At 39.0% G+C, this 26,986-nt stretch overlaps 1 protein-coding gene across 1 annotated transcript in view; it reads right to left on the bottom strand.

The window, feature by feature from the left end:
- The window catches only part of flz (filzig), a 33,158-nt gene extending 11,759 nt beyond the window's left edge, over window positions 1-21,399 (bottom strand). Inside the window, exons 1-4 of the mRNA XM_068227807.1 lie at window positions 21,396-21,399; window positions 18,846-21,311; window positions 18,581-18,686; window positions 18,336-18,430 (exon numbers count right to left, since the gene is read on the bottom strand). Coding sequence (XP_068083908.1) covers window positions 18,336-18,430; window positions 18,581-18,686; window positions 18,846-21,311; window positions 21,396-21,399 — 2,671 coding nt within the window. The remainder of the gene's footprint in view (window positions 1-18,335; window positions 18,431-18,580; window positions 18,687-18,845; window positions 21,312-21,395) is intronic.
- Between the last annotated feature and the right edge of the window lie 5,587 nt (window positions 21,400-26,986).

Genomic DNA, 26,986 nt, shown 5'->3' with positions numbered 1-26,986 from the left:
CCTTTATTACAGAAAAGTTCGTGATAATTTGTAACCCAGGAGAAGGTACGAGCTTGAATGTGTTGGGTAGGGCCTAAGTGTACATCTATAAAACATGTGGTGGATAAATTACCTAAAACATCAGGGACATATGGGATATCAATACAAACACTCTGTAATGTTTGCATGTTTAAAATTAAATATGGTAATTTTTGAGGCAGGTTTACTGTTTTAATACAATAAATTTGGTAAAAGAAACATAAATAATCGAGCGACTAACATCTTTTGCATATTCTAGATACCTCATGAACATTAGTATACATGGTACCAATCACAATCTTCTCCGGTAGGTGCGTCATAGGGTAAGCAATTATAAAACTGCCCCTGCTGCATGGGTTGCTTATCCTACAACACAGACGTTCTGTGCAGTTGAAGGTCTTAGCCAACTACGCTACTAAGCCGGCCTAGACAAATATAGTAGACTTAACAGCCGAGGAGAAAGTTACGGTTGGGAGGTATTGTCATGATGTTCAGCAGCTTGTCTTTCATTGAATAGTTCCACTAAATATTATTAATGGTAAGTTAATAACGGCTTTCTTGCAGCTGACATATCCACGTCACCCCTTCGACGCAAATAATGCTAGAAATCATGACTCCCGTTACGCTACATCACTACGTGCTTATTTTCTGGGATGGTCAATGATGACAGAGGAGGAATATATAGCAGGAGAAAGAAGGCGAGAAGATGAAAAAAAGCAGTAATAATGGTTTGGCATCAGCTACCGGTTTTTAGCTTTTAAGGACGTCTAGCACTTTTCAGGCGTCCCAGATGCCAAACTAAGCATTCATATTACAATCAGACCGAGCAGAAAAAACTGGAACTCTGCAGGGAGGTTTTCTAAGACTGAGTAGATAACTTTGTCCATTGCGTCACTGTAGATCATTAACATAACAACAATGTCCATCAATGAAAATTACTCTGACTTTCCCAGGATCAAACTCGAGAACCTGAAATTTTAAAAAAAAACTGATGGAATTCTGATGTATCAGGCCACCAACTGAAGTCTCTAGAAGTAGGGTGATTAAAAGTTTCTTGGTACTAGAGGCCCGTTATCAGCATGATATTGACATGACCGCCATTGCAAGACATGTAAAATGTTAGATAGGTGTTATAATTAAAATATTAATCGAAATAATAACAATAATAATGATAATGATAACGCCCGGCTCACTGGATAAAGTTTAGCCAAGTCTGGTTAATTACACTGGCTATAAATATGATTATTTGTATTCATCTTAATACATATACTAATTTACGCACAACATATCACATCACCACAGAAACATCCGTTAGCGAATACATCCCTCGATATAGGGTTAGCGTCAGGAAAGACATCCGGAAGTACGTTATTTTCTTTCAACTGGGAAGAATTTCATGACATTATTAATCAGTGCCTGTAGGATGGATTCTAAGTGAGTATTTTATTAAGAGCTACAATTAATTTTAGCCATATAATTTTGCTGTATCTCTAATAGTTTGGTGAGCGCTATCACAACAGTGTAACATAAGGATATTAAACCAATATCCGGATATTTATAAGTCCCAGTTCTGTGAAAAATGCTCAATAAATCGTCAATGTTAATGTAATCATTCACTTTCTAAGTGGTTTTACCGTGAACAGAGGGTGCAATAATTAGTGTACATTATAAAATGTACTGCTCATAGCATATGTCTTAGTTCAAATGAAAAAAGTCTTACACGTCTAACTTATGTTAAGACCGTTAACATTTAGAACGGCTGTATACGTGGACAAGACCTGGAAACACTGGAAGGTATCAAATAGACTTCATTACGATTAGGCAGAGATACATAAACCAAGTGTTGGATTGTAAGATCTTCCCAGCATCAGACGTGAATTACGGAATTACCTACAGAATTACGGACTGTCTTGGGAAGAACCGGTATAGAGATGTTAAACCATTTACTGTTTAAGATGTATGACACAAAACAAGTACCTTCCGATTTCAGACAGAATGTTGTTTTACCTATTCCCAAGAAACTACCGCATCATTAATTTAGTATCTCACATTTGCAAAAACATTTTAACATATATTATTTACAGGAGAATGGAAAGACAACTTGAAGCTGAGCTGAAATAAGGTCAGCTTGGAGCACGTGAAACAATCCTGAATTTACGCCTGTCTAAGAGGATTGAATTAAAAAGGACTTGTGCACGTCCTTGAACACCGGCCTGTATGGTGGGTTACGGTCTCGCAAGGGTGTACATTTCTGATCTACCATCCAGAGTGAACAAAAGATTGTAGTCGAGTAAGGCAGTGAAAATTACTCTTGAATCAAATAGGACAGGATCGAATAAGGTATTCAACTACGTTGCTTCGACTAAGCTGTTTGAGATTCTGAAGGTTATCGGGATCAGATACCGAGAAAGAAGGATTGTACTCTGCTGTGATAAGAATCGAGGGCTATGGAAAGGAAACAGCAACCCAGGAAGGAATGAGGCATGGTTGCAGTCGGTCCCCTCTCCTTTTTCAATGTTCATATAGAAGAGGCGGTAAAGGAAATCAAAGATAAAGTTTGGAAAGGTACTCACAATCCAAGGAGAGGAAATAAAAAAATCTCAGATTTACCGACGGTACTAATGTGTTATCTGAGTCTGTAGAAGATCTGGAAAAATGTCTTAATTTATGAGCATAGTCTTGGAGATGGAGTACAAGATGAAAGTAACCAAATCGAAAACAAACCTAATGGAATGCAGTCAAACAAAATCAGACGATGCTATATTAGGAAATGAAGTCCTAAAGGAAAGAGCGGAATGCTGTTGCATTGAGTAGTAGAGTAACTAAACATATCAGAGGTAAGGAGGACATAAAATGAAGACTAGCACCAAAAAGGAAAACTTTTTTCAAGTAAATACATTTTCTCACGTGGCACATTGATATAAGAATTGATACAGGAAGTTTTTGAAGACTTTCGTCTGAAGCATGGCATTATATGGAAGTGAAACGTGGAGAAAAAGAAAGAAAATAGAAGCTTTTGGAATGCGATGTTACAGAACAATGCCGAAGGTGAGATGGGTATATTGAATCACGAATGAAGAGATGCTGAATCGAATTGGTGAGAGAGGAATGATAAGGCGAAATTTGATGAGTGGAAGTTATAGAATGACAGGGCACATCTTAAGAATCCCAGGACAGTAGGGGAAGACCAAGGCACGAATGTGACAAACAGATTAGAGGACCGAGCTCGATAGCTGCAGTCGCTTAAGTGCGGCCAGTGTCCAGTATTCGGGAGATAGTAGGTTCGAACCCCACTGTTGGCAACCCTGAAAATGGTTTTCCGTGGTTTCCCATTTTCACACCAGGCAAATGCTGGGGCTGTACCTTAATTAAGGCCACGGCCGCTTATTTCTCAGTCCTAGCCCTTCCCTGTCCCATCGTCACCATAAGACCTATCTGTGTCGGTGCGATGTAAAACAACTAGCAAAAGCTAGCAGATTAGAGGTATAAGTTGTAGTAGTTACGTAGAAATGAGAAGATTAGCACATGATAGGATGGCATGGAGCTCTGCATCAAACCATTCTAATGACTGATGGCCTAAACAACTACACAGAAAAACTCAGTAATCAGTATTCTTAAGGATTAAGAAGTGCAACCAAAATCTATTCCCTTCTTTCGCAGAAGAAGGATTGATTAATTGACTGATGTTTCATTTATGATGGCAATATAATATTTTCTTTGATATCTGAAATCATATCTTTTCAGTTTCGACTCAGGTAATTTATAAATGTTAGGTTCTTCAGTTTGCCGAAACAAATTTTTAATAAATAAATTAGTAAACTATCCGAAAAAGGAACCAATTAATAAAAATAGAATTCTGTTTTTATATTCTATTCTATTTTACTTTCTCATCCAAGTGTCGCCGAAAATCTTTAGGTGTGTTAGTGTGACGTCACACTGCTAACAAACAAAAATATCTCTGATGACTCATTCGGTATTTACTAGACATAAATACAACTCAGCAATCGGTCACCCAACAGATTTCTGAGTCTTCCGCCATCTGACAGATTAAAGCAGAACGCTGAAACTGACATGCAGGTAACCTAAATTGTGCCAGATTGAAGTGCCTGCGCATTGTGTTTGAGTTAATTCTATCATTATTATTATTATTATTATTATTATTATTATTATTATTATTATTATTATTATTATTTATGGAAAAGGTAACAATGAATATATTATGAATGTCGGTTTAGAAGTGAACACTTGTTGAATTAAATATCAGGGTTTAACGTCGGTTTGGTCAGTTTGGAAGTTGCTATGTTATGAGGATTTGTAACCTACATTTTTACACAGCAGTCTATACGGTTGGCGAACCGGAAGCATCGTTAATAGAATGAAACTGACTGCGTCACTGGACATTGCGTATTTTTTCTTACAAGAGCTTACATTCGAGCTAAGCCTAGTTTCTACAGACGCAGGAGTGGTACCACTCAAGAGGCACGTTTAATGTCGGGACAATCACGTCCCACTTTACATCTTGAGATCCGCCGTAATTTTGTGGGACTAACAAAGCGAATCAGACCGCGCCAAGTCACGTCTTATGTCTGCAAGTGGGGCAGCCACCACAACAACACACTATAGTCTATAGGATGTTGTGGATACATGAACGTCCACCGCAAACAAGAGTTCTAATCGGAATCAGATCATCAGTTCAGTATACGTTTCTTTTTTCAGAATGCGAAAATCAGCTTTACAATTCAGTCTATTAAGGAGACACTAGGACAGTAGCGAAGAAAAATAAAACTACTAATCTTGTAGATTTACGTGTTCGTTGAAATCGTTGATATTTTGAGAAAATTATCCTAAAATCTGGGCACAGTATGACAATAGCTGATGACGCATAAGGACTAATTCAGATCTCCATCAGTTGTATACAGAATATTACGTGAAATTCATTAAAGGGGCCTTTAATGCTGAAATTCAAACACCTTGAAATTTATATATTTTCATCTCGCAAAATTATTGAAGAATGTCCTGACCAAATTGCTTCATTACTTGTTATGAAACTCATTCGTGAACCGCGATATATTTATTTTTGAGGTACTTCTAATGAAGATTTCTCTTTCCAAGACAATTGATTAGTTTGATAAAGTTCATTCTTTTTTGTGGTAGTACTTTTTTTGCTAGGGGCTTTACGTCGCACCGACACAGATAGGTCTTATGGCGACGATGGGATAAGTTAGGCCTAGGAGTTGGAAGGAAGCGGCCGTGGCCTTAATTAAGGTACAGCCCCAGCATTTGCCTGGTGTGAAAATGGGAAACCACGGAAAACCATTTTCAGGGCTGCCGACAGTGGGGTTCGAACCTACTATCTCCCGGATGCAAGCTCACAGCCACGCGCCTCTACGGGCACGGCCAACTCGCCCGGTAGTGGTAGTATTATCGTAATAAGTTGGGTATTTGTTTAGATGGTTGCATGAGTTATCACCATAAAATTACTTAAATAATGTCGCAATCTATAGATATAAAATAACATGTCCTGACTGACTGAATGACTGACTGATTCATCACTGCAGAGCCAAAACTACTGGACATAAAGGAATGAAATTTTGGGGATACATTTATACTAAGGGAGGATTTTTGGATATTCCGTCGCTAAGGGGGTGAATAGGGGGTGAATTGTTTAAATGAGTATACCTATATCTCAAAACTTAAAAGATTACAGACCTAAACATTGGAATTTGGAAACTGCTTTAAAAATAAAGAAATGCGTAAATTTTTGTTTTCGTAAAATTCCATTAAGTAGTGAAAAAAGGTGAAAAGGGGGTTGAATACCTTTAATGAGGATACTTATATCTCAAAAACTGAAAAAGTTACAGACATGAAAATTGGTATTTGGAATCCCCTTTAAAAATAAAGAAACGCGTATTTTTGGAAAATCCAAATAATGCGGAAAAACAGGAGTGTGAAAAGGGGTGGTTTAAACAAAAGACTATACCTACAGTATATCTCAAAAACTTAACATGTTAAAGAAATTAAAAACCGAGCTCGATAGCTGCAGTCGCTTAAGTGCGGCCAGTATCCAGTATTCGGGAGATAGTGGACTCGAACCCCACTGTCGGCAGCCCTGAAGAGGGTTTTCCGTGGTTTCCCATTTTCACACCAGGCAAATGCTGGGACTGTACCTTAATTAAGGCCACGGCCACTTCCTTCCCAGTCCTAGCCTATTCGTGTTCCATCGTCGCCGTAAGACCCATCTGTGTCGGTGCGACGTAAAGCCAATAGCAAAAAAAGAAATTAAAATTGGTATTTTGAATCTCCTGTAAAAGTAATGAAACATAGACCATTTGTTTTCGGAAAATCCACTTCAGGTGAACTGAAAAATGGGGTGAATGTTTAAAATGAGTATATATACAGTATACCTCAAAAAGGTTACCTGTTACAGACGTGAAATCGGCATTTGGAACTCCTTTAAAAATAAAGAAACATGCATTCAGTCTGTTTTCGGAAAATCAACTTAAGGGGAGGGGGTGAAAATAAGTAAAGAAGGAGTTGAATTATGTTTGTGACGATACTTATATCTCAAAACTTTGTGCAGTACCGAGGAACGATTACTTTTATCAAATTACGAAATCCACGCGAGCGAGCCGCTAGATTATCTATAGAAATCGACATGAATTTTATAGTGTTACAGTTGCAATTCTACAACAACAATAATAATAATAATAATAATAATAATAATAATAATAATAATAATAATAATAATAATATAATAATAATAATAATAATAATAATAATAATAATAATAATAATAATAATAATAATAATAATAGGGGATGACTATCACATCATTTTCCCCTTAAGATAACAATCACTACTACAGTACAAGCATCACAGAAACTAACCGTCAGTTACGGGTACAGCAGCTAGTCGTGTATAAGATTGACCATAGTTTTGTGCCCAATAAGGTGCTTCCTGTGTGTATTCCCGAGTGAATTGCTATTGATGTTTAATCCTTCTGTCTCCACCAACCACTAACTTATTGCACATAATATTTGACACAGTTCACTGCATGTATTTGATCTGTCAGTTGCGCTTATATTTTCACAGGGCATTTTTTTCCTATTTCCTGGTCAGACTAATCAAGAAAGAGATCTTCGATCACAAACCACTCTGAATTCGTGTCTCTTCTGATTGAACTGGTATTTTAGAGGCGTTATTACTTGAGATGTGAAAGAAAGACTTCTCTGCTACTCAATCGCATATTACCCACGATCCAAATGCTTACGTTAACTAATTGCTGCAGGATTTCGTTAAATATTTTCTGCATGTAGAATTCTGCGTTGGGCAATATGAAATGCAGATAGGTATTCTTTTACTGTTGTGTACCCTAGCTATGTTTTATCTTGCCGATTTTAATGGGATGGTTTGTTTGTCATCAGGTTATTTAAATCTCCCCCAACCGTTAACAGTCTTAACGAACCTTAGGGCCTCATAATGTTGTACCGTAGGGGTTCTTTAATACATCGGAAGTTAATGACGTGGAATTATCGTACTTAAAGAAACTTCAATTTCTATTGAACTCAGCCGTGATACAAATGTAGAGAGCTGTACAAAATTTTCAACCATGCCTTTCAGTTAGAAAGCCAATATCAATTACTTCTATGTATAAACTGAGCGATAATGACATTATTATTATTATTATTATTATTATTATTATTATTATTATTATTATTATTATTATTATTATTACAGTCCGCCTCCGTGGTGTAGTGGTTAGCGTGATTAGCTGCCACCCCCGGAGGCCCGGGTTCGATTCCCGGCTCTGCCACGAAATTTGAAAAGTGGTACGAGGGCTGGAACGGAGTCCACTCAGCCTCGGGAGGTTAACTGAGTAGAGGTGGGTTCGATTCCCACCTCAGCCATCCTGGAAGTGGTTTTCCGTGGTTTCCCACTTCTCCTCCAGGCGAATGCCGGGATGGTACCTAACTTAAGGCCACGGCCGCTTCCTTCCCCCTTCCTTGCCTATCCCTCCCAATCTTCCCATCCCTCCACAAGGCCCCTGTTCAGCATAGCAGGTGAGGCCGCCTGGGCGAGGTACTGGTCATACTCCCCAGTTGTATCCCCCGACCAAGAGTCTGAAGCTCCAGGACACTGCCCTTGAGGCGGTAGAGGTGGGATCCCTCGCTAAGTCCGAGGGAAAAACCGAACCTGGAGGGTAAACAGATGATGATGATGATGATGATGATGATGATTATTATTAATATTATTATTATTATTACATCACCACATGATGACCTAACCGTGCCGTTCACCACTGCGTTCTGGGTGCTCTCCGTGATACCATATGAAATTTCAGTAAGAAAATTAGTGTTGGATAAAGCATAGATGGAGCCAAGCTTATACAGAAATTTTCATTTTCCCCAGCCATTTCCAGTAATACTCCACAGTTATTTATTTGTCTTGTCATCCTAGAGGTGGGTGACTCATCTCGCCAGCAGTTACATTCGTACCGTATATGCTGGCACTATTTGAGAGTTCGTCTCAAAACCCATTGATTGACTAGAATCTGTACAGTACTAACTGTTATAAATACAATTGTGTATTATTTTACATACTTTAGATTTTAAGAGACACTGAGATGTAGAAAATTTGTCACGACTGAGTCCTTTGACATGCCTGAAACCAATTGCACAGTTGTTTCAATTAAGTACCCTCAAATACCACCGACCTAAACAAGAATCAAATCCGCTATCTAATATTATTCCTATGTGGGATATGGAGAATATCTTTATTCACACATGCCGCGAGGATTATCTTGCTTGAAGCTTTCATCTTCTACCGTATGCACGTGATGTATGGAAGATAACGGAATGTATCCGTCAATTCCGACCGACTGAAGTTTTCGAACATCACATGTCAGAAAGCATCCAAACACAGACCAAGAAGTCAGTAATCCTATTTGCAATTCACGCAGCATCACTCTCCGTGACTAGCGAGCTGTCCCACATTACTACTCTACTTTCAGGCCACGCGCGACTATTGTTAGCGCACACTCATATGAGACAAACAATTGTGATGCCAGCAGGTCAACGGTAAACTTCAATGCGTCAAAACTTTACAGCTTGGACTTAAGCTACTTGTTTGTTAAATCAAGTTCGACCACTGGAATCATATTCACGCTTGATTATCTAGAGTAATTTTACCCTAAGAATGGTTTACATGGATTTTAGTAAATGTTCTGACAGATTATCAGATAATTACACAGGACTCTGAAGAAAAGTTACAATTAACTACCCTCAAGTACCGCCCACCTAAACAAGAATCAAATCCGCTATCTATTTAATATTATTCCTAGTACAGTGGCTGGTTGGATCTTCAAATAGCAAATAGCTTCTCCACCTTCGTTCAAGCTGTTATAGGGAAACCGCAAAAATCGATCACATCTCCATAATAAGGCGTACAAGGCATGATCAGTGAGGTCGTTCGGAACTGATTTCCTCATTGGGCCAGAAGGGGCTATTGTAGCATTGATGGTCCTATGAATGACACGTGACTGAATTTTTTTATTGTCTTAAAATACCAGCGGCCAGAGCCGGATCGAACTCACCAACTTGAGTTCAGAAGGCCTGCGCTCTACTGTCTGATCTAGTCAGTCCGACGCTGTTCGTTTATATTGCCTTAGAAAATTCAAACAATTAAAAGTAAAAGAAGTCAAAAGAAAATAAACAAAGCTACAATTCAATTATTTAGTCCATCTTCCTCCCAACTCGATTACATCTTGCAGTCGAATAGGCATGAAGTCGACCAGTCATTTTAAATGATGATTTTTCTCAGCCAAGGAATCCAAGGCATTCTGGACGAGCCTCCACAAATCATGAAGACGTCTTGTAAGGAGATTGGGCCAATTTCTTTGCGTATACTTCTTTTACATGTGCCCAAATATTCTAAATTGGGTTAAAGTCTGGACAGCGACGAGTTCACTCTATCAAAGTGATATCCTATCTGCTTGCAAACCAGTCTTGAACCAACTGAGTTGTGTGGATTGGATGATTATCCTGATGAGATTGAAATTTAGGTCCTCCCTCTGGTGGGAAGATGAACAATTAATTTTCTAAGAAATTTGTAATTTCTTGGTTTTCAGAACTGAAGTGACGTAAATTATTTTTTGTGTTCTTAGGTTATTAGCACTGCGATCACTTCCTTCTTCTTCTTCTTCCAAATGTTCGGCCAATCAGGAATTTGGTACATTTATTTAATCAACCGATATAAATTGTGAGTTTGTACAGGGCTTCGGCCCAGAGAATTCTGGAAACTTCCTCTCCACTATAAAAGCTGGGGCATTTTTGGCCATGTGGTCTTTCGATTGCTCCAGTCAAGAAGTTTAGAGTGTGTTCGTAGAGGAGGCAGAGGGCTAGCCTTGCCGATTTCCTGAATGCCCACCAGCTCAAGGTAATGGCAGACATCTTTCAATCATCTGATAGTCTCAGAAAGCTAACTTGAGGGGAAGGTTTCAAAATTCTTTCTTAATGTAAAATTAAACCTTTCAATGTAGAACTTAGTCTAACTTAGGGATTAAAAGTGTAAGCACTCTTGTATTTCCCTTCAACTTGGTATTGAAGTGTCTATGATTTCGTAAATTTTAAAATTTTCCTTTTGTAATTTTAAACTTTTCTCCATCTAGTCACTTCCGTAGCATAGGCTTAGCCTCTGTAAACTTCGGGCCATAAGCCCACATTGAATTTCAAAGGAGTGCAAGAGTTCGCTTCCTAACATTTTGATTTTCGGCCAATAACTTTAACCGTTTGTTTTACTAAGGCCATGGGTACTCATTGCCCCTCTTAAAGTTAACGACTCTTATTGTATTTCCCTATTCAAATGTAACTTCGACTGTTGAGCGGATAAGACAGCGACTATTGTTTGCTTGTTTGGTGTTTTTTTTATTTTTTTTATTTTTTAGAAAATCAGATTGTGCCTTGGAGAGGCTTGAATTTTGTAAATTTTGGAGAGTAGTTTCCTAATTAATTGTGTGGAACAAGCCGCTATTTCTGATTTTGGAGCCCAGTCTCCTGACTTGTAATTAATTGGAGCACTAGTGCTCGTGATAATAGTGCAACTTTTGAGCTAAGTAACTCATCTCTTTAAAATCATTATATCTATTGTACCTGATTTGAATAACTATTCGTATAAGAGCTGAAGAGTTCCCCTTCTGACCATCCAACTGTTACTTGTTTAACAAAGTTTAAAATCTGAAAAGAAACAAAGAAAAACAAGGAAAGAAATAAAAGAAATAAAATTTCGAAATTTAGAGTTTAAAATTATACTTTGGTCTTTTCTCTGTCCATCCATTCATGCCCGCACCTTCTTGCATCTCTGCTTTCCACGGTATCCCCGGAACAGCTTAGTCAAAAGCTTCACATTTTCATTGTATTTCATTGACAGTACAATGTATTAATATAAGAAATAGAAGAAGAAAAGGAAAAACTAATATTATGCACCTATATTGTTCCAAAACTATTTGTATTAATTTTATTGATAAAGAAAGATAACAAAATAGAAATTATAACTTCAAAGAGGCTATAACTCTCAAACTTTGAATCATTAAGAGAGCATAAATGCAGATATCGAATGACATTTTCTTAAACGCCGTAGTTCAGCTCAGTTCACAGGGCTACTACTGCCCGTCTACAAGCGCATGTACCATTTCGTTTCGCTGCAGGATAGAATGACGTAATACTATATTAAGAAGAAGTGCACACTATTATTATGCGGCTTCATTGTTCCAAACATAACATTTGTACTGTTTATATCGCTAAAGAACGATTCATTCAAATCCTAAAGGCAACGTCTTGTCGATGCAGCCACTCTCCTTTGCCATTTGCTGTCCTTTTCAGTTTCATGTAATTGTCATATCCTAATCTCTCCTCGATGTCTTCCAGGACTTCCTCTTCGTTTCTTTCCCAACACTTTGCGTTCAAAAATGTTAATAATGAAAGTAGTGTGTCTGATGATATGTCCAATAAATTTCGTTTTTACTTTCCCATATCCTTTAATAGTCTTCTCTTCCAATGGACTTCCCTTAAAACTTCCAGATTGGCTTTTCTTTCCATCCAGCTCGGTCTTTGCAAAAGATTTTCAGACATCACTATTAATGTGCTTGCCGGTTAAAATGTTTTCCTTCATCATAAATACCTGTTTTGTCAGTGGCATCCTTCTATTCACTTTCACTAAACATCTGTTGTCGTCTGTGACCATGCTGCCAAGATAATAGAATTATGTCACCTGATCAGTTCCGAGGGGTTGACTTCTGTAATTTGCTTTCGTTCTACCATTGCTTTGGTTTTCTGTCTGTTGAATTTTTATGTCCATTTTTGAAGAGTGTTTGAAGTTGAAGTTTCTGTTCATTTATTTTTCTGAGTCAGCAACCATTACAACATCAACAGCAAATTAGGTGCAGTTTACGCTTTCACCATTTATTTCAATTCCCTTTGATTTTTCCATGATCTGAATAGCTTCCTCAAAGCACAGGTAAAGGTAAGGGTTATTCTGCCCGAAGGCAGGTCCGAACTTCCGCAGAGGTGTTCCTGAGCCGGAGTTTACGTGCGGTAGGGTGGCCATTTCCTTTCCGCTCCTCCATTCCCTTACCCCCCACCAACAGCGCGTGGCAACGCATCCAACTCCTAACCACGCCCAATGTTGCTTAACTTCGGATATCTCACGGGATCCGGTGTTTCAACACGGCTACGGCCGTTGGCCTCAAAGCACACAATAAATAAATATGTATAGAGGGGGGTAATCTTGTCTAAGTTCGTTTTTGATTCATGTGTCTACCTCTACCCCACTGATGAATTTTTTCGTTTGTGCGTGTTTTAGTTCTGATAAAGTTTCTTAATGTCGTCTATTCTTCCAGTCAATTCCAATGTTCTTCGTAATTTGAGAAAAGAGCTAGCAATTCATATTTTCAAAGGTCTTGTATAAATGGGTGCAGCTAAGGTAACTCCACGATAACAAAATAAAGAATATGGCTTGAATTCGCAATTTCGATTTACTAAATGAGCGCTTTACCGCTGTCCCACGAGAAGCACATATTACATCACTTGTTCTTTAACGTCATAGTTCAGCATACTTTGCAGTGTTTCCATTGCCTGCGCATCTACAAGCTCATGTATTGTGTAACAGCTCCGGCATCCAAAGTGGAACTTAGAATATAGGCTATTCACTGTTCAAGTGCGGCCACTATTTTTGGCTGCTGTACATACGTAGATATTGATATGACGTAAATTTAAGTCTGGCATTTCCTTCTTATTCTGAATGTTACCACCCCACAAATACCAATACAGTATTTAAAAACTCTGACCAAACTACAGATAAAACTCTTATTTTATGTATATAGATGATCCCTGTTAATTATCTGCGGAATTGCAGCATAGGTTTAATTTAAATATATGGGTGTAATGTAGTGTTTCATAGAACTATAACGTTTCCGTTTGTAATCGTATTACTATTAATGAATAACTAATGCAGTCTGAATAACCGATATTGAATAATTGGCCAAATCGCAATATCTGAATTTAAAAACCGACAGATAGGCCCTATACGACAATGTAGAACAAGGATACACAGATTTGTGAGTGCATGAAAAGCGCTTCAGTAGTTTTGAAAGTTGACATGGTCGGAGGTCGAACCTGAATCATCTCCGTTTCAAAGACAGAAATGACTGTTTGTTAGTCTCACCTCCACAATATACCATTACAACCTACTGAGCCGTATCCTGCCGGCCCATAATAATAATTAGAGTATTATTTGACCCAATATGTAAAATTTATTCATAAAAGTTACAATCTAATATGTTAAAGCATCGTATCCCAAGATAGTTGATACCGGATGTTGAGCAAGACAGTGAGTCGCTGGACATTGCTTCATATTTCCAACCAAGCGCTGGCCTGGATTGACACGTGTATTAGATGCTGACCAAGCAATATATTTCAGCCAATCGAAATTAAGGACTTGGGAAACATGGAGGCTACACCGCGCCAAATCTTAATTCCAGAATGACCAACGTGCTCAGCTGCTAAAGTCAGTTTCTGTAGGTAATCGGTTTTCCACAGTTTCAGAAGTCAGATATATTTGGAAATGTAATATAAAAATTGGTGGAAGAGATTTGCTAGTGTTTGAGCTGTGTTTTGTAAATATATCACAATAAGTAGTGTGTCATCATATACGACGAATTCTCTGATTGGTGGTTGGTTCAGATACCCGGGAACCCCAGTATTAATGGCGTCACCGAAGCCTCCTCAGTAACCCAAGCTCTGGAGAGCGTCACTCTGTGTTAAATGCTTGGATAGTGCGGAAGCACAAACTCTGATTGGTGATCATGGTTAACGTGGTGTTATTCCAGTAACAGTAACTGGTTATCAATGATACTTTAAAATTGTGCAGTTGGAAAATGTTAATGTACTTGAATAAATGGAATAGTATAATTTTAGCAAAGTTTACTTTCAATCGATAAAGACGGTGTTTAGTGACCGCTGTGTAACAAGTGTAGTGGAAACGTGCTATTGTTTCACTACTTCGCGACGGGCGCGTTTTCGCGTGGAACTTCCGTAACGAACCGTGTGCTGCTTTTCAAACTGTATTTTTACCCTTCAAATGAAGTGTGTAATATATATGTGAATCAGTGTGTTTAGCTGATCTTTTATAGAGAAAGGGTATTTCGGCTCGTAGCATTAAGCAGTGAAGATATTGTCAACTAAAGTCCTCTGTGTTTCCAGTGAATTATTTTCCAGCAAGATGATGGCCACAACCGTAGAAGAAGGAAGTGCATTCCCACATGTTAATGGTGTGATTAACATGGAATAAATCCCTTAATTAGCGGGGATGTAAGCTGCTATCCTGGTATCTCGAGGGTCGTCGATTCAGATAAGGCGCATGTGCTATTTATGGCATGATATGTAAATTATGTTAAGGTACTAGGACAGTGTAGATAGGATTTATAACTTCATGTAAAGTAAGCCTGACGGCATGTATTTGTTTAATTTTGTTATTATGATAGTTTCAGATACGAGAATAATGCATGTTTATTTTATTTTCATTTTGCTTTATGATTAGATGTTTGGGAGAATGAGGGATTGATAGGATTAGTTGTTGTTTATTTACATATGTTACTTAGCGTAGGATATTCCGAGTTTTTCTTAAATATATGCTAGAAGGGCTAGATTGACAGGTTCATCTTTATACAACGTTAAACACGTATTAGTTCATTTTATTTCGGTTATTCAGAGAGACAGGTATAGCTATTCTGCATGGTGCATGGTTTTACAGAAGCTGACAGAAGGAGCTGCAGAACGCCGTTGTTAAAATAAGATCTTTGAAGTTAAGTTGGATTCTGTTTGCCTGATGGTCTGCAAAGGACACGAACTGCGTCTCATAATGTGGAAGGCCAATGGGATTCATGAGAAATAATGAGATAAAGATTGCATGCTGAATTATAATGTATTGGTGCAGGCTGATTGTATGCCTGACAAGATAAAAAGTATTGTGCAGATGTGTGTGCCTGCCTAGTGTCTTCTGAGTGTATATTGTGATCAGAATGGACAGTGTTAATTCCAGACTATTGAGTCTGATGTTGATAAATGGCCCAAGCATGCTAAGAAGGAATGAATATACGTGAGTTTCCGTGTAGCCGATGAAAGGCGTTATCTCATGGCAAACTGATTTCTGGCCTGTGTTTATCTGTAGGTATGAAGGAGACGGTATTTCCTTGTGGCAGCCTCGGGAGACAAAATCCAATCTTTAGCATAGTGGAGTTCAACATTTCTTTTCAGCTCGTAATCTACCCGGAAGTACATGACGGAGGACCACGCTGTTGAGCGCTCAAACGCAGCACAGGGAGGCAATGTTGCCCATTGCTTTCTTCATGATATCAAGGGTTATTTATATGTTTTTCCCTTACAGGATGATGTTTTACATTGTTATTTGTGATTGTATACCTTGTCTCGTTGTTTTAAAAGGGAACAGCCCGAGTGCTGAAGTATTGTTGGTTTATCTAGTTCTGTCTAGATCTTTTGCAGTGAACCGGGATTCACATTAGTATCAGTGTAGCATTTAAGACTTTACTCGATATCCGATGTTTATAGATGTGTCTAGTTTGATTATTTGAATTGTTGTAAATATAGTGTAGGATTTGCCCCTAGTATTTTGCATAACTTACTTAGCGTCCATTGCGTCTTAATTATTTTTCTTTTCGTCGTAACTTTTCTTTATAATGTAACTTTTATTTTACGGAAATAGTTTGACGACTCTCGGGATTAACTTAACTTTGTAACCGTATCGTTGGGATGCGATAGTGTGAAACTCCATACGGAAATACCACATGTCAGTGTTTGCGTACACTTGTTGCCATAAGTTATAAACATTGGACTATTAGAAGAAACTCAGTCTGGATGTATATAGTGTTCTTTATTGAACTTGATTTTGATGTCAAATTTGGTATTATCATTCAAGTAACGTTCTAATTTCGACTTATTTTTAATATTTTGATTTCATTTTTTTGCAAATTATTTTTCTTGATTTAATTGTTTTCTTGGGATATGATCGGGGATATTTATTAATAAATCCATCTTACCCCCTATGATTGTTTCTCATTCGTGTTATACCTCCATGTCCTGTCATTGATTGATATTTTAGAGTATGAACTTCGACTTTTTATCCTGACCCAACCGACAACCGACCCACACTCTGCCCAACCCTGAGTTAGTCGGATGTTCATACAGGAATGGAGGCATCGTCCTAGTGGGTATTTACCCATGGGTACGGTACACTACGAAGTTGTATTTATTTGAACAGACGAAATCGAGTGACCTCTTGGATTGCAATCTGCCAAATTACTGTATGTTGAACATCTAATTTTTTAAAGTGAGGAAAGTTATGAAAATATCCCTTTGTTTAACTAGCTAGCGTTATACCCATCGTTAAAGGTTTAGTTTTGTAAAAATGCAGAAAGCTCATATTCGTAATTCCTTGAGCAGTAATGCCACCTAGTAGAGGTAAGTGGCAGCGGAAGAGATAGCATGCACCTCATTTTACGACATTCAGTCTGTGCAAGTGTCCAGAAGCACGCATTTCAGCACGTAAAAGTTTAATTTCCCTTAAAACCATTAGAGATACCAGTAAATTTGCGCGTCGTTATATGTTGGAAATTTGAATTTATTGGGTTCCATTTTTTGATAGGAGTAACCTATCACCCACTATTTTTCCTGTTAGCTAATAAAACATGAGCAAATCTAGTATACACTTAGATATACATTGTCACTAGTTTTAAAGAATAATGTACTGTATTGACAAATTAAATTAATCAGGGAATACTGGGCCTTCCTTAATTCTTTCTACACTGTCTATTCTACTTATTGCTCAAATCCTTCTAATAGTGTTGGAATCAGCCGTAGCCATCATTCAATCATATGTCTTTGCTACTTTAGCCACCCTTTATTCTAGTATGTGTGATTCGCATCTCTCATATGCCAATTGGACCAGTACTTTTAGCTTGGCTGAGCAAGAAACACCTTCCATTTAATTGTTCATCGATCGATTTATATTTTCGGAGATTTCTGGAGGTTTGTGTGAAATGTAATAATTGTGAATATCTTCGTTGTTATTACTTGCACGAAAAGATACATGGAACATAAAAGACTGAAATGTACAGTTTGCACTGCTTTTATAACGCTCAATGTTACCATACAGCTGATATTAACGAGGAAGTTTGACTTTTCCTGTTTTGGTCCCCTTAATTTTGCTACGCCACTGTACTCTAATCAAGTAATATAGCCTACAGCCTATTGCACAGCCCAGCTATTCGCACGTAAATGCGAGCTTGCATTTGAGATATGGTGTGTTCGAATCCCATCGTCTGCAGCTCTGAAGATGGTTTTCTGTGGTTTCCCATTTTCAAACCAGCCAGTGCTGAGGCTGTACCTTAATTAAGTCCACGACCGCTACCTTCCTAAATTCCATTTTGGTAGCCGAAAATCTTCGATGTGTTGGTGCGACGTTAAACCAGTAAAAGAGAGAGACAGAGAGAGAGAGAGAGAGAGAGAGAGAGAGAGAGAGAAATCCTCTTCAGCCGTTTTCTCCTGATGACGTAACAAACTGACAGATATTTAACTCTACTTACTTTCGACTTTTTTTACCCCTGATCCAAGATATAAAGCAATGTATGCGGCAAAAATTGAAGTGTTCACGCAAAATTATGATTGAATCCCTAAATAAACGTTCTTTTTAGGCTATGTTACTATTGGAAATATTCTCTCAAAGTTTAAATTAGCTATGAAGCAACTTACCGTTCCTGAAGTCCACAGGTTTGTGTGTTGTAGTTTCCTCATCTGCTTGGAGGGTTGACTCTTCAATGATACTGGAGCTAAGGGTAGACGAAAGAGTGGTGACAGTGGTGGTAGTTGTGGTAGGGGCAGGTGTTGTAGTCGTGATTGTTGTGGTGCTTGTGGTTGTTATTTTCGAGGGTGCTGGCTTCAGAGAGATCTGTTCTGTGGCCTCCTCCACAGCCTGAATAAGGTTGGTGGTACTTGATGTGGTTGTACTCCGCTTTGTAGGTTTTGGCCTCTTTGTAGTTGTGGTTGGTCGTGGTCTCTTAGTGGTGGGTCCTGAAGGTCTTGTAGGTCGGCTAGTACTGGCGACTAAAACTGCAGCAGTCGATGGCCTCGGTCTAGTCGTTTGAGGTCTAGGTGAGAGCGTGCTCACTGCAGCAGTCGATGGCCTCGGTCTAGTCGTTTGAGGTCTAGGTGAGAGCGTGCTCAGTGGCCTTTGTGTAGGTCTGCCAGTAGGTCTAGGAGCGCTAAGAGGTCTTTGTGTTGGTCTCGCTGTTGGTGTGCTTAATGGTCGGATCGTAGGCCTACGTGAAGGAGTAGGTCGTCTAGTAGTAGAATTTACTAACAGTGGCGTTCCAGTAGGTCTCACTGGTCTCTTTGGAGTTGTTAGAGTAGATATAGGTCTTCTCGTCGTGGTACTTGTCTGATTTTTACGTCTGTATAAGACATTTTCTAAGTCATCAAAGTTCTCTTGGAGGGATGAAACTATTTTGTTAACAAATATTTGTATTTTGTTATTTAATTTCTCATCTTCAATAAATGACGGCGTAGTAATTTCGTGTTCGAGAAGTTCTTCTTCGTCAACCATAATAGAGTCTGTCTGAACATTAGGTAGTTCTGTGACGTAAACAACACCTGGTTGTTCTTGCTGATTCTGAACAAAACTCATGTTCAGTTGAGGATTTCTTACCGGAGGGAAATTGGCGAGATCTGCCACCGAAGTAGATTGTCCATACTCTACAGGAATATTAGTAGACGGTGGAAACTTTGATACAGTTGTTGAAGTACCTGCAGACAACGACGTGGTTAGAGGAGCTGCTGATGTTGTAGGTGACGGAGTTGTTAAGTGAGTTGAAGAAGGCCTGGCTGTGATGAGTACAGGTCGATTTGTAGGTTTGGAGCTCGATTGGGTTGTAGCTGAAGGACGTTTCGTTATCAAGGTTGTTTCTTGAAGTGTTATCGGCCCGTTGGTGTTTCCCACAGTCTGAGATGATGATGGTCGTAGTGTAACAATTACCGGTCGGTCATCACTAACTGAAGGAAGAGTAGTCGGTTTTATAAATGATTGAGTTGAGGCTGGACGACTTGATAGTACCGAGCTAAATGTGACGGAGGGAAGTTTAGTGACAACGGTCCCCAAATCAGCTACTGGTTTTGAAGAAACGATATTATCTTGTGAGACGGGTTTGCTTGTTATTATTGGATGTTGCGTCCAGTTTGAATCGGCATAGATTGCCGTCTGTGGCTTTTGTGACGTAGAAGTCGTAGGTTTCCAGGAAGGAGCACTTTGAGATGTAGGACTTTTTGCAGTAGTATAGTCAGAGTTTAATGGACTAAGGACTATCACTGTGGGTGCTGGAGGTTTACTCTGCGGCCGTGTGGTCAGCGGAACTTCTTCATATGTGGGACCACTCTCAGGAGTGATTTTATTTTCCTCTGAAACTTGCTCTCCAAAACCGGGAGTTTTTGTACCAGAAGTTGATGAAGTTTGATGCCAAGTAGAAGGAGGACGATATGAAGATGATGTCATCTGACCGTCTACAGACACCCAGGTGGAGAATCCTCCATCCCCAGGGTTGGAAGGAGGAGGAAAGTGAGGAATAGGTTCCGGCTGTGGTGGAAAGTGAGGTATAGGTTCCGGTTGAGGGTTGGATGGACCAGCATTTGAAGTAGGAGGGAAATGTGGAATAGGTTCTGCCTGAGGGTTAAATACATCTGCATTTGTAGAAGGCGGAAAATGTGGAATAGGTTCAGGTAAGGAACTAGGTGGAGGGAAGTGTGGGTTCGGTTCAGGCTCTGGATCCGCGAATTCTGGATTAGAATCATTAAGGAGTAATAAAATATGATTTATAGACTCCGGGTTTATGGAATCTGTTGTTATATCTGGTTCTGCATTTGTCAATCCTGGTCTTCTGTCTGACGCCATAGTAGAAACAAGTACTAGGTTGTCCGTATCTGACTGGGCAGGAGGTGTTGAAGGTCTCGGTGTTGTCGTTAAGTACGATGGTCGCGGTCGGAATGGAAACGTCGAGGAAGGTTTTGTTGTCCCGTAATAGGTAGAAGCAAGTGGTCTAGACATAGTTATTCGATCAGTATAAGGTCTTGTTGTGTACGAGTCAAGAGGTTTTGAACTGTCGTAATTAAGAACGTAAGAGAATGTCGTATGTTTTCCTTCAGTGGTTTCTTCTTTAGGTAGTGAAGATGAATAATGTGTAATGTGGTTGATAGTACTGAAGAGCGGCCGGGCAGTAGTGGCCGTAGTACCGCTGTAGATGATATCAGTGTCTTGGATGCTGTTACCCGGCAAAATAATGGTGGAAGGACGGAAAAGATCTTCTGGCCTATCCATATCGACCACAGCACTACCATTCTGATGGACAAGTATGGTATCCGCCTCAGGATGAGGGATAGAGGGAAGCTTCGTGGAGGGGGAGGTAGAAGACAAAGCTTGGTTGTTCTCCTGATTCGGAACAGTGATGAGAGATTCTTGGTCAAGCTCGTCCACTTCACTGACAGGGAAAGCTGCTCCTGGAGGTAAACGACAGCAAGCACCGAAGAGGAAGCCATCCATGCAGGCTCCAACAACCTCGCCACTCCGCTGACTGCACTCATAGTTGAACATACACACTCCTGGAGCACTGCTGTCAGATGCACTGATGGTGGAAGGTTTGCATGAACGTGGGACAATCCGATAACCACCGAACAGCTTCCGACCTGTAACAAGAATACATTATTATTAAATAAGTACATTTGAACAATTGAATCGATTATAGTTGTGGATAATTTTTGACAACATACCCATATTTTTATTCTTATTATTACTATTATTAAGCCTGACATACCACAGGGCGCAATGTTCTCCAGTTACAATAAGTCTACGCAGATACTTTGTGTATTTTAAAACAAATGCTGCCTCTAATGGGCGGTAGACAATAACCGTATTAAGGAAAAGAATAATAACAATAATAATAGTATTATTTCTGGAGGGAGATGTTATTACCAGTTAGCATCTTCACTAGTTTCTAAACAAAGCGACATGGTTCAAGTCCTGACTAACAATAATAATAATAATAATAATAATAATAATAATAATAATAATAATAATAATAATAATAATAATAATAATAACAATAATAATAATAATAGGCCGAAATGTGTGTGACTTGGTGCAGGTCTTTCGAACTGACGGCGTGTAGGTTTCCTATGCATCTGCGAAGATTGGGCTCTACCTAAGATGAATCCTAATGCTGCAGACAGCACAAACACCCAGCCACCGAGCCAGCGGAATTAACTAATGAAAGTTCCAGGTCGGGAGTCGGACCCGGGACCCCTTGAATCAAAGACCAGCATGCTAACCATTGAGATATGGGGCCAAATGTTTCTTGAAATAGAAAGTTAGGTCCCTGTGATTTATATTCCACATAAAACTGTAGGTCTCCTGAATATGATTACGTCAACAACAGTTCCGTACCGAGCGAGTTGGTCGTGCGGTTAGGATCGCGTAGCTGTTAGCTCGCAATCAGGAGATTGTGGGTTCGAAACCACACTGTCGGCAGCCTTAAAGATGATTTTCCATGGTTTCTCATTTTCACACCAGACAATGCTGGAGCTGTACCTTAATTAAGCTATTGACCGCTTCCTTCCCACTCCTACCCCTTTCTATCCCATCGTCGCCATAAGACCTGTCTGTGTCAGTGGAACGTAAAGCAATTTGTAAGAAGAAAAGCCGTCCCGTAAAAATGAAAGTTTTCTCCAGGTCACGAACCCATCTTTCCCTTAATTGTACCTCTCTTCTTCAATTTGTACTCGCACTAAGTACTGTACATGTGGTTGTTGACCAACATATCCCTAACTTCTCACGTGAAGCAGCAGCTGCAACTACTGTACAACAGCATTGAATATTCACAAATAACCCACAGTTTCAAAATTCTTCTAACAATAAGAAAGTAATGAAATAAAAATAATTATAAATGGATCATTTTCCGACGTCTTGCCATTATACGGTCACAACACCGTCGTTGAATAAACACTGCGATATTACTCTGGATAATAAATCAGGCACACATGGTGTGTTTTAAAACTAATGATTATATCTATTAGAATAATTGCGGATTTTCATTCTTATTTATGCAGGTATGATATTAACTTCCTTTCATGCATTATTATTCTTAACGCGCTAATATAACTGAGGTGTGTAAATTCGTATTTTCATTCTTATTTTACTCAATGTGACGCCTGAATTCTCTCCATAACACGTAGGTGTATCATTCATATTTTGATGATTTGCAAAGCTTGAAATGAGGAAGAATCCAAACTACGTCAAATTTGTTTATTTTTGGCCATATTTCGTGCTATTATGATTTAAACAGATTGTCTTTGGTGGAGGTGGTGATGATTATTTAAGAGTAAGTATAACTGGGCAACCATCCTCTATTAATACTAATCAGAGCGAAAATAGGAAGAGGTACGACACTTCGAAAAATGAAAGTATCGGCAAGAGAGAGGCAAGGGCACGAAGGGCATGAAAATGAACGAGTACCAAGGCCTCGTAAACCTAAATACCACCCGGTTCGGTAAAGAACAAGAGTTGACCCAGGCAGGTCCGATAAGAAAGATGAAGGTTAAGTGCCTGACACAAAGTAATTAGAAGCAATGCGAGGCTCAGCTGGGGAAATCGTGGTCAACAACCCCGACTCTAAAGTCCAAAGCCTCTGGTCGCTCTTTTAGTCGCCTCTTACGACAGAGTTGTGTTACCGTGGATGTCATTCTACCAACCCCACAACCCCATCTGCAGGTGAAACCGCGGCAGATGGCTCACAGCTGGTTAGATCATTGCCTGTTGTGTCCAAAGTTGCGATAGGGCCTATCAAATTTCGACGTAGTCCATCAGCATTCTAGAGACTCAAACACATTTCATGGTTAACATCAATATTCAAATAGTCGTCAAATGCAAAAATCATTAACTTCTTCTCCTGCTGCTGCTGCTTCTGAACTGGTTCTATTGCTCATATAAGATCTTGGCTTCCTTGAATACATGTTTCTATTCGTCTTATCCTTACTCCTCCGCTCCTTTACTCTCAACTTCTTGAGATTTTCCTCCATGTCATTAACCCATCCTTTCCTCCTCTTAATCTCCGACCGGGTTTTCTTATAAAGTTACCTTTGACAATTCGTAGTCCTAGCAGACAGTGAACATGCCCAAACCGTCTTAGTTTCATATGCTTAATTTTTCATCACAATATCTTAATCTTAGATCTTTTAATAAATATTGAATACTATAATAAATGAATGTGAACATTATTTTCTCGCTCGAGTGGCAAATTTGATTTATGAGACGTATAGACTATGATTATTACTTTGTTCATGTAAGTGAATGTTAATATGGATAAAAAATGAAGATGAGCTCTGCCAGACAGTTTAACTTTCTCCATTAAATTAGACTTTCCCATGACAAATCCTTTTAAAGCAAAAATTGTGTTTACAAAATTTCATGCATACTGGAGAAAACGTAGCATGAGGGGAAACTACAAGACCCACTTTCCATCTGAATTTGATCCAGTCTAAAATTTATATGGCAAAGGTGTCACCTTTTACTATACACTGTATTTCGTTTGTTAGCATTCAGTATGCTATAAAAGATTACTGAGAAAAACATTTCATTAGGATGGCAGCGATCTTGTCAATATTAATGGCTATTAGCAATAAGTTCACTTTGTTCTACAATGAAATTATAATACTCTAATCGTAACAATGAACATACTAGATTGGGTGCGATAATATAACTGTTGACCTGCATTGTCAAAACGAATCATCTGAACTGTAAACTATTGCATTCATTCACTAGTTCATAAGAACACATTGTAATTTGCTTGTCTGTACATGCAACGTTAGTTCCGTTTCCTGACGTGGAGTCGGGGATGGAGTTAGGTGAAAATATATGGCGTATCTTGTGGCCGGGTGGCATTCCTGATGCCAACCTCAGTTGAGAGACTAACGAAGGTGAAATTAATGGTGGTGAATGAAATTGAGTAAGGAGGTGGAACGAATCGAAAGTGGCCTATTAACAGGAAATACCCCGATTTTCCCATTCTGACGGCGGAGACATTCCTGACAGCAAGCCTAAAAACCATGCTACCAGCCTGTCACGTATTACTATTCCCCCTCTAACCGCGTTAAGTATTCCCGAGTCAGTGTGGTCATTAATGCATTGGCTCATCGGTGTAGACGTGTAATATATCACTTATCAAGACTTGTTATAACAGCAAGAACATTTACGCGTAAGTTATAATTTATCTCCAAGGGAGCACCTTAATACTACGTTTCTGGCGTTAACTATACTAATATTATAAAGAGGAAAAATTTGTTTGTTTGTAACGAATAGGCTCAAAAACTACTGAACCGATTTTAAAAATTACTTCACCTAAAGAAAGCTACATTGCCAGTGAGTAACATGGGCTGTATTTTATTTTCGAAACGATTCGTGGTGGGGGGCACGGGGGGGGAGATATAAAAATAATGGGCTAATATAGGCAAAATATCGAATTTGTCGTATAAGGATGAGACAAAGCTCAATTTAATCCTCTTGAGGTAAAGAACAAAACTCGGTAAGCCCTACGGACCCGAAAACCATGTTTTAAGGCCCTAAAACCAACCGTTACGGAGATATTGGCACCACACTACCCCTGCTCTAGGAATCGGATAAAATAATGAACTGCCGTAACCATGGCTACGTCAGCTCCAGGATTCTACAGCAGCGAAATTATCTACAATAAATCACAAAAACCTAACATGTTAACAGACATGAAAATTGATATTTGGAATCCCCTTTAAAAATAAAAGAACACAAATATTCGTTTTCAGAAAATCTACTGAAGTGTGTGTGTGTGTGTGTGTGTGTGTGTGTGTGTGTGTGTGTGTGTGTGTGTGTGTGTGTGTGTGTGTGTGTGTGTGTGTGTGTGAAAGAAGTGAGGAAGGAGTTGAATTATTTATATAAGGATACATATATCTCAAAAAATGAAGATGTTACAGACTTTAAAATTGGTACTTGGAATCTCCTTTAAAAATGAACACGCTCTTTTTGGAAAATCCACTTAAGGGGGTGAAAAGAATAAAAAGCGGGTGAATTTTTAAAATGAGTATCTTCTTCTTCTTCTATCACTTCACCCACACCTATGGGGTTGCGGGTGCGAACTGTGTCGCACATGTGGATTTGACCCTATTTTACGGCTGGATGCTCCTCCTGACGGCAACCGTATATGCAGGGATGTAATTTATACTTCTATACTAAATATTACAAAGAGGAAAAATTTGTATATTTGTTTGTAACGGATAGACTCAAAAACTACTGAACCAATTTTAAAAATTACTTCACCTATAGAAAGCTACATTGCCAGTGAGTAACATGGGCTGTATTTTATTTTCAAAACAATTCGAGGGGGGGCGACGGGGGAGATATAAAAATATTAAAATAATAGGCTAATGTAGGCGAAATCGAATTTGTCGTACAAAGACGAAACAAAGCTCCTTTTAAGCCCCTTGACCCAAAGAACAAAACTCGGTAAACCCTTCGGGCCCGAAAACCATGTTTTAAGGCCCTAAAACCAACCGTTACGGAGATTTGGAGCCACACTATCCCTGCTCTAGGAATCGGATAAAGAAACGAAAAGTCGTAACCATGGCAACGTCAGCTCCGGGATTCTACAGCAGCAAGATTATGCATGTACGTTTGGGCATAGCTGCCAACCAAAACTGATACACATAAAATGACTTACTATCTGGAAAAAATAAACTGTTATGTAAGACGCTCATAGCACTCCTTTGGGCGGGGATGAAATGGGAGTGAAGTATAAAAATAATAGCCCCGGAGATCTCCGTAGTACAGTGACCAGCGGTTGCCGACGGGCCTCCGTTTTTACGTACTGGCTTAGGTTTCAGCATTTTGTGGAGTCTGTTACCTATAGTTTAAAGTATTTTCTATCAAATCATGGAGTAGTAGGATCACTGATGTCATCAGCGCCGATCTTTTGGTCCACTTTTACGATCATTGTAACCATGAAAACAACCTATATACTGTACACAATTGTCAAGATGGTGCACCCATGACTTGAAAAAATTTCTCAACATTTATACTCAGATTCATTATATGATGTGCGACATGAGTGACAAGCCCTGAGAATTATAATTCTCGATAATTATAGCAGTTTCTTTTTATGCATCGCGTATTTCCTTGATCATTTGTAATAGTTACGATATGTCGGATCAAACAAATACATTCAATAATGTTTATATTTGTGGTCCTATCTAGCGGAAGTATACTTATACTAAACCTGCAGCTTTGTGAAGGAAGCAGGTGTACCTAGGTGGGAATGAAGGAAAAACATGGTAGCATA

This window comes from Anabrus simplex, chromosome 5, assembly GCF_040414725.1.
Source record: "Anabrus simplex isolate iqAnaSimp1 chromosome 5, ASM4041472v1, whole genome shotgun sequence".
NCBI lineage: Eukaryota > Metazoa > Arthropoda > Insecta > Orthoptera > Tettigoniidae > Anabrus > Anabrus simplex.
This window is presented reverse-complemented; position numbering and strand designations above follow the sequence as displayed.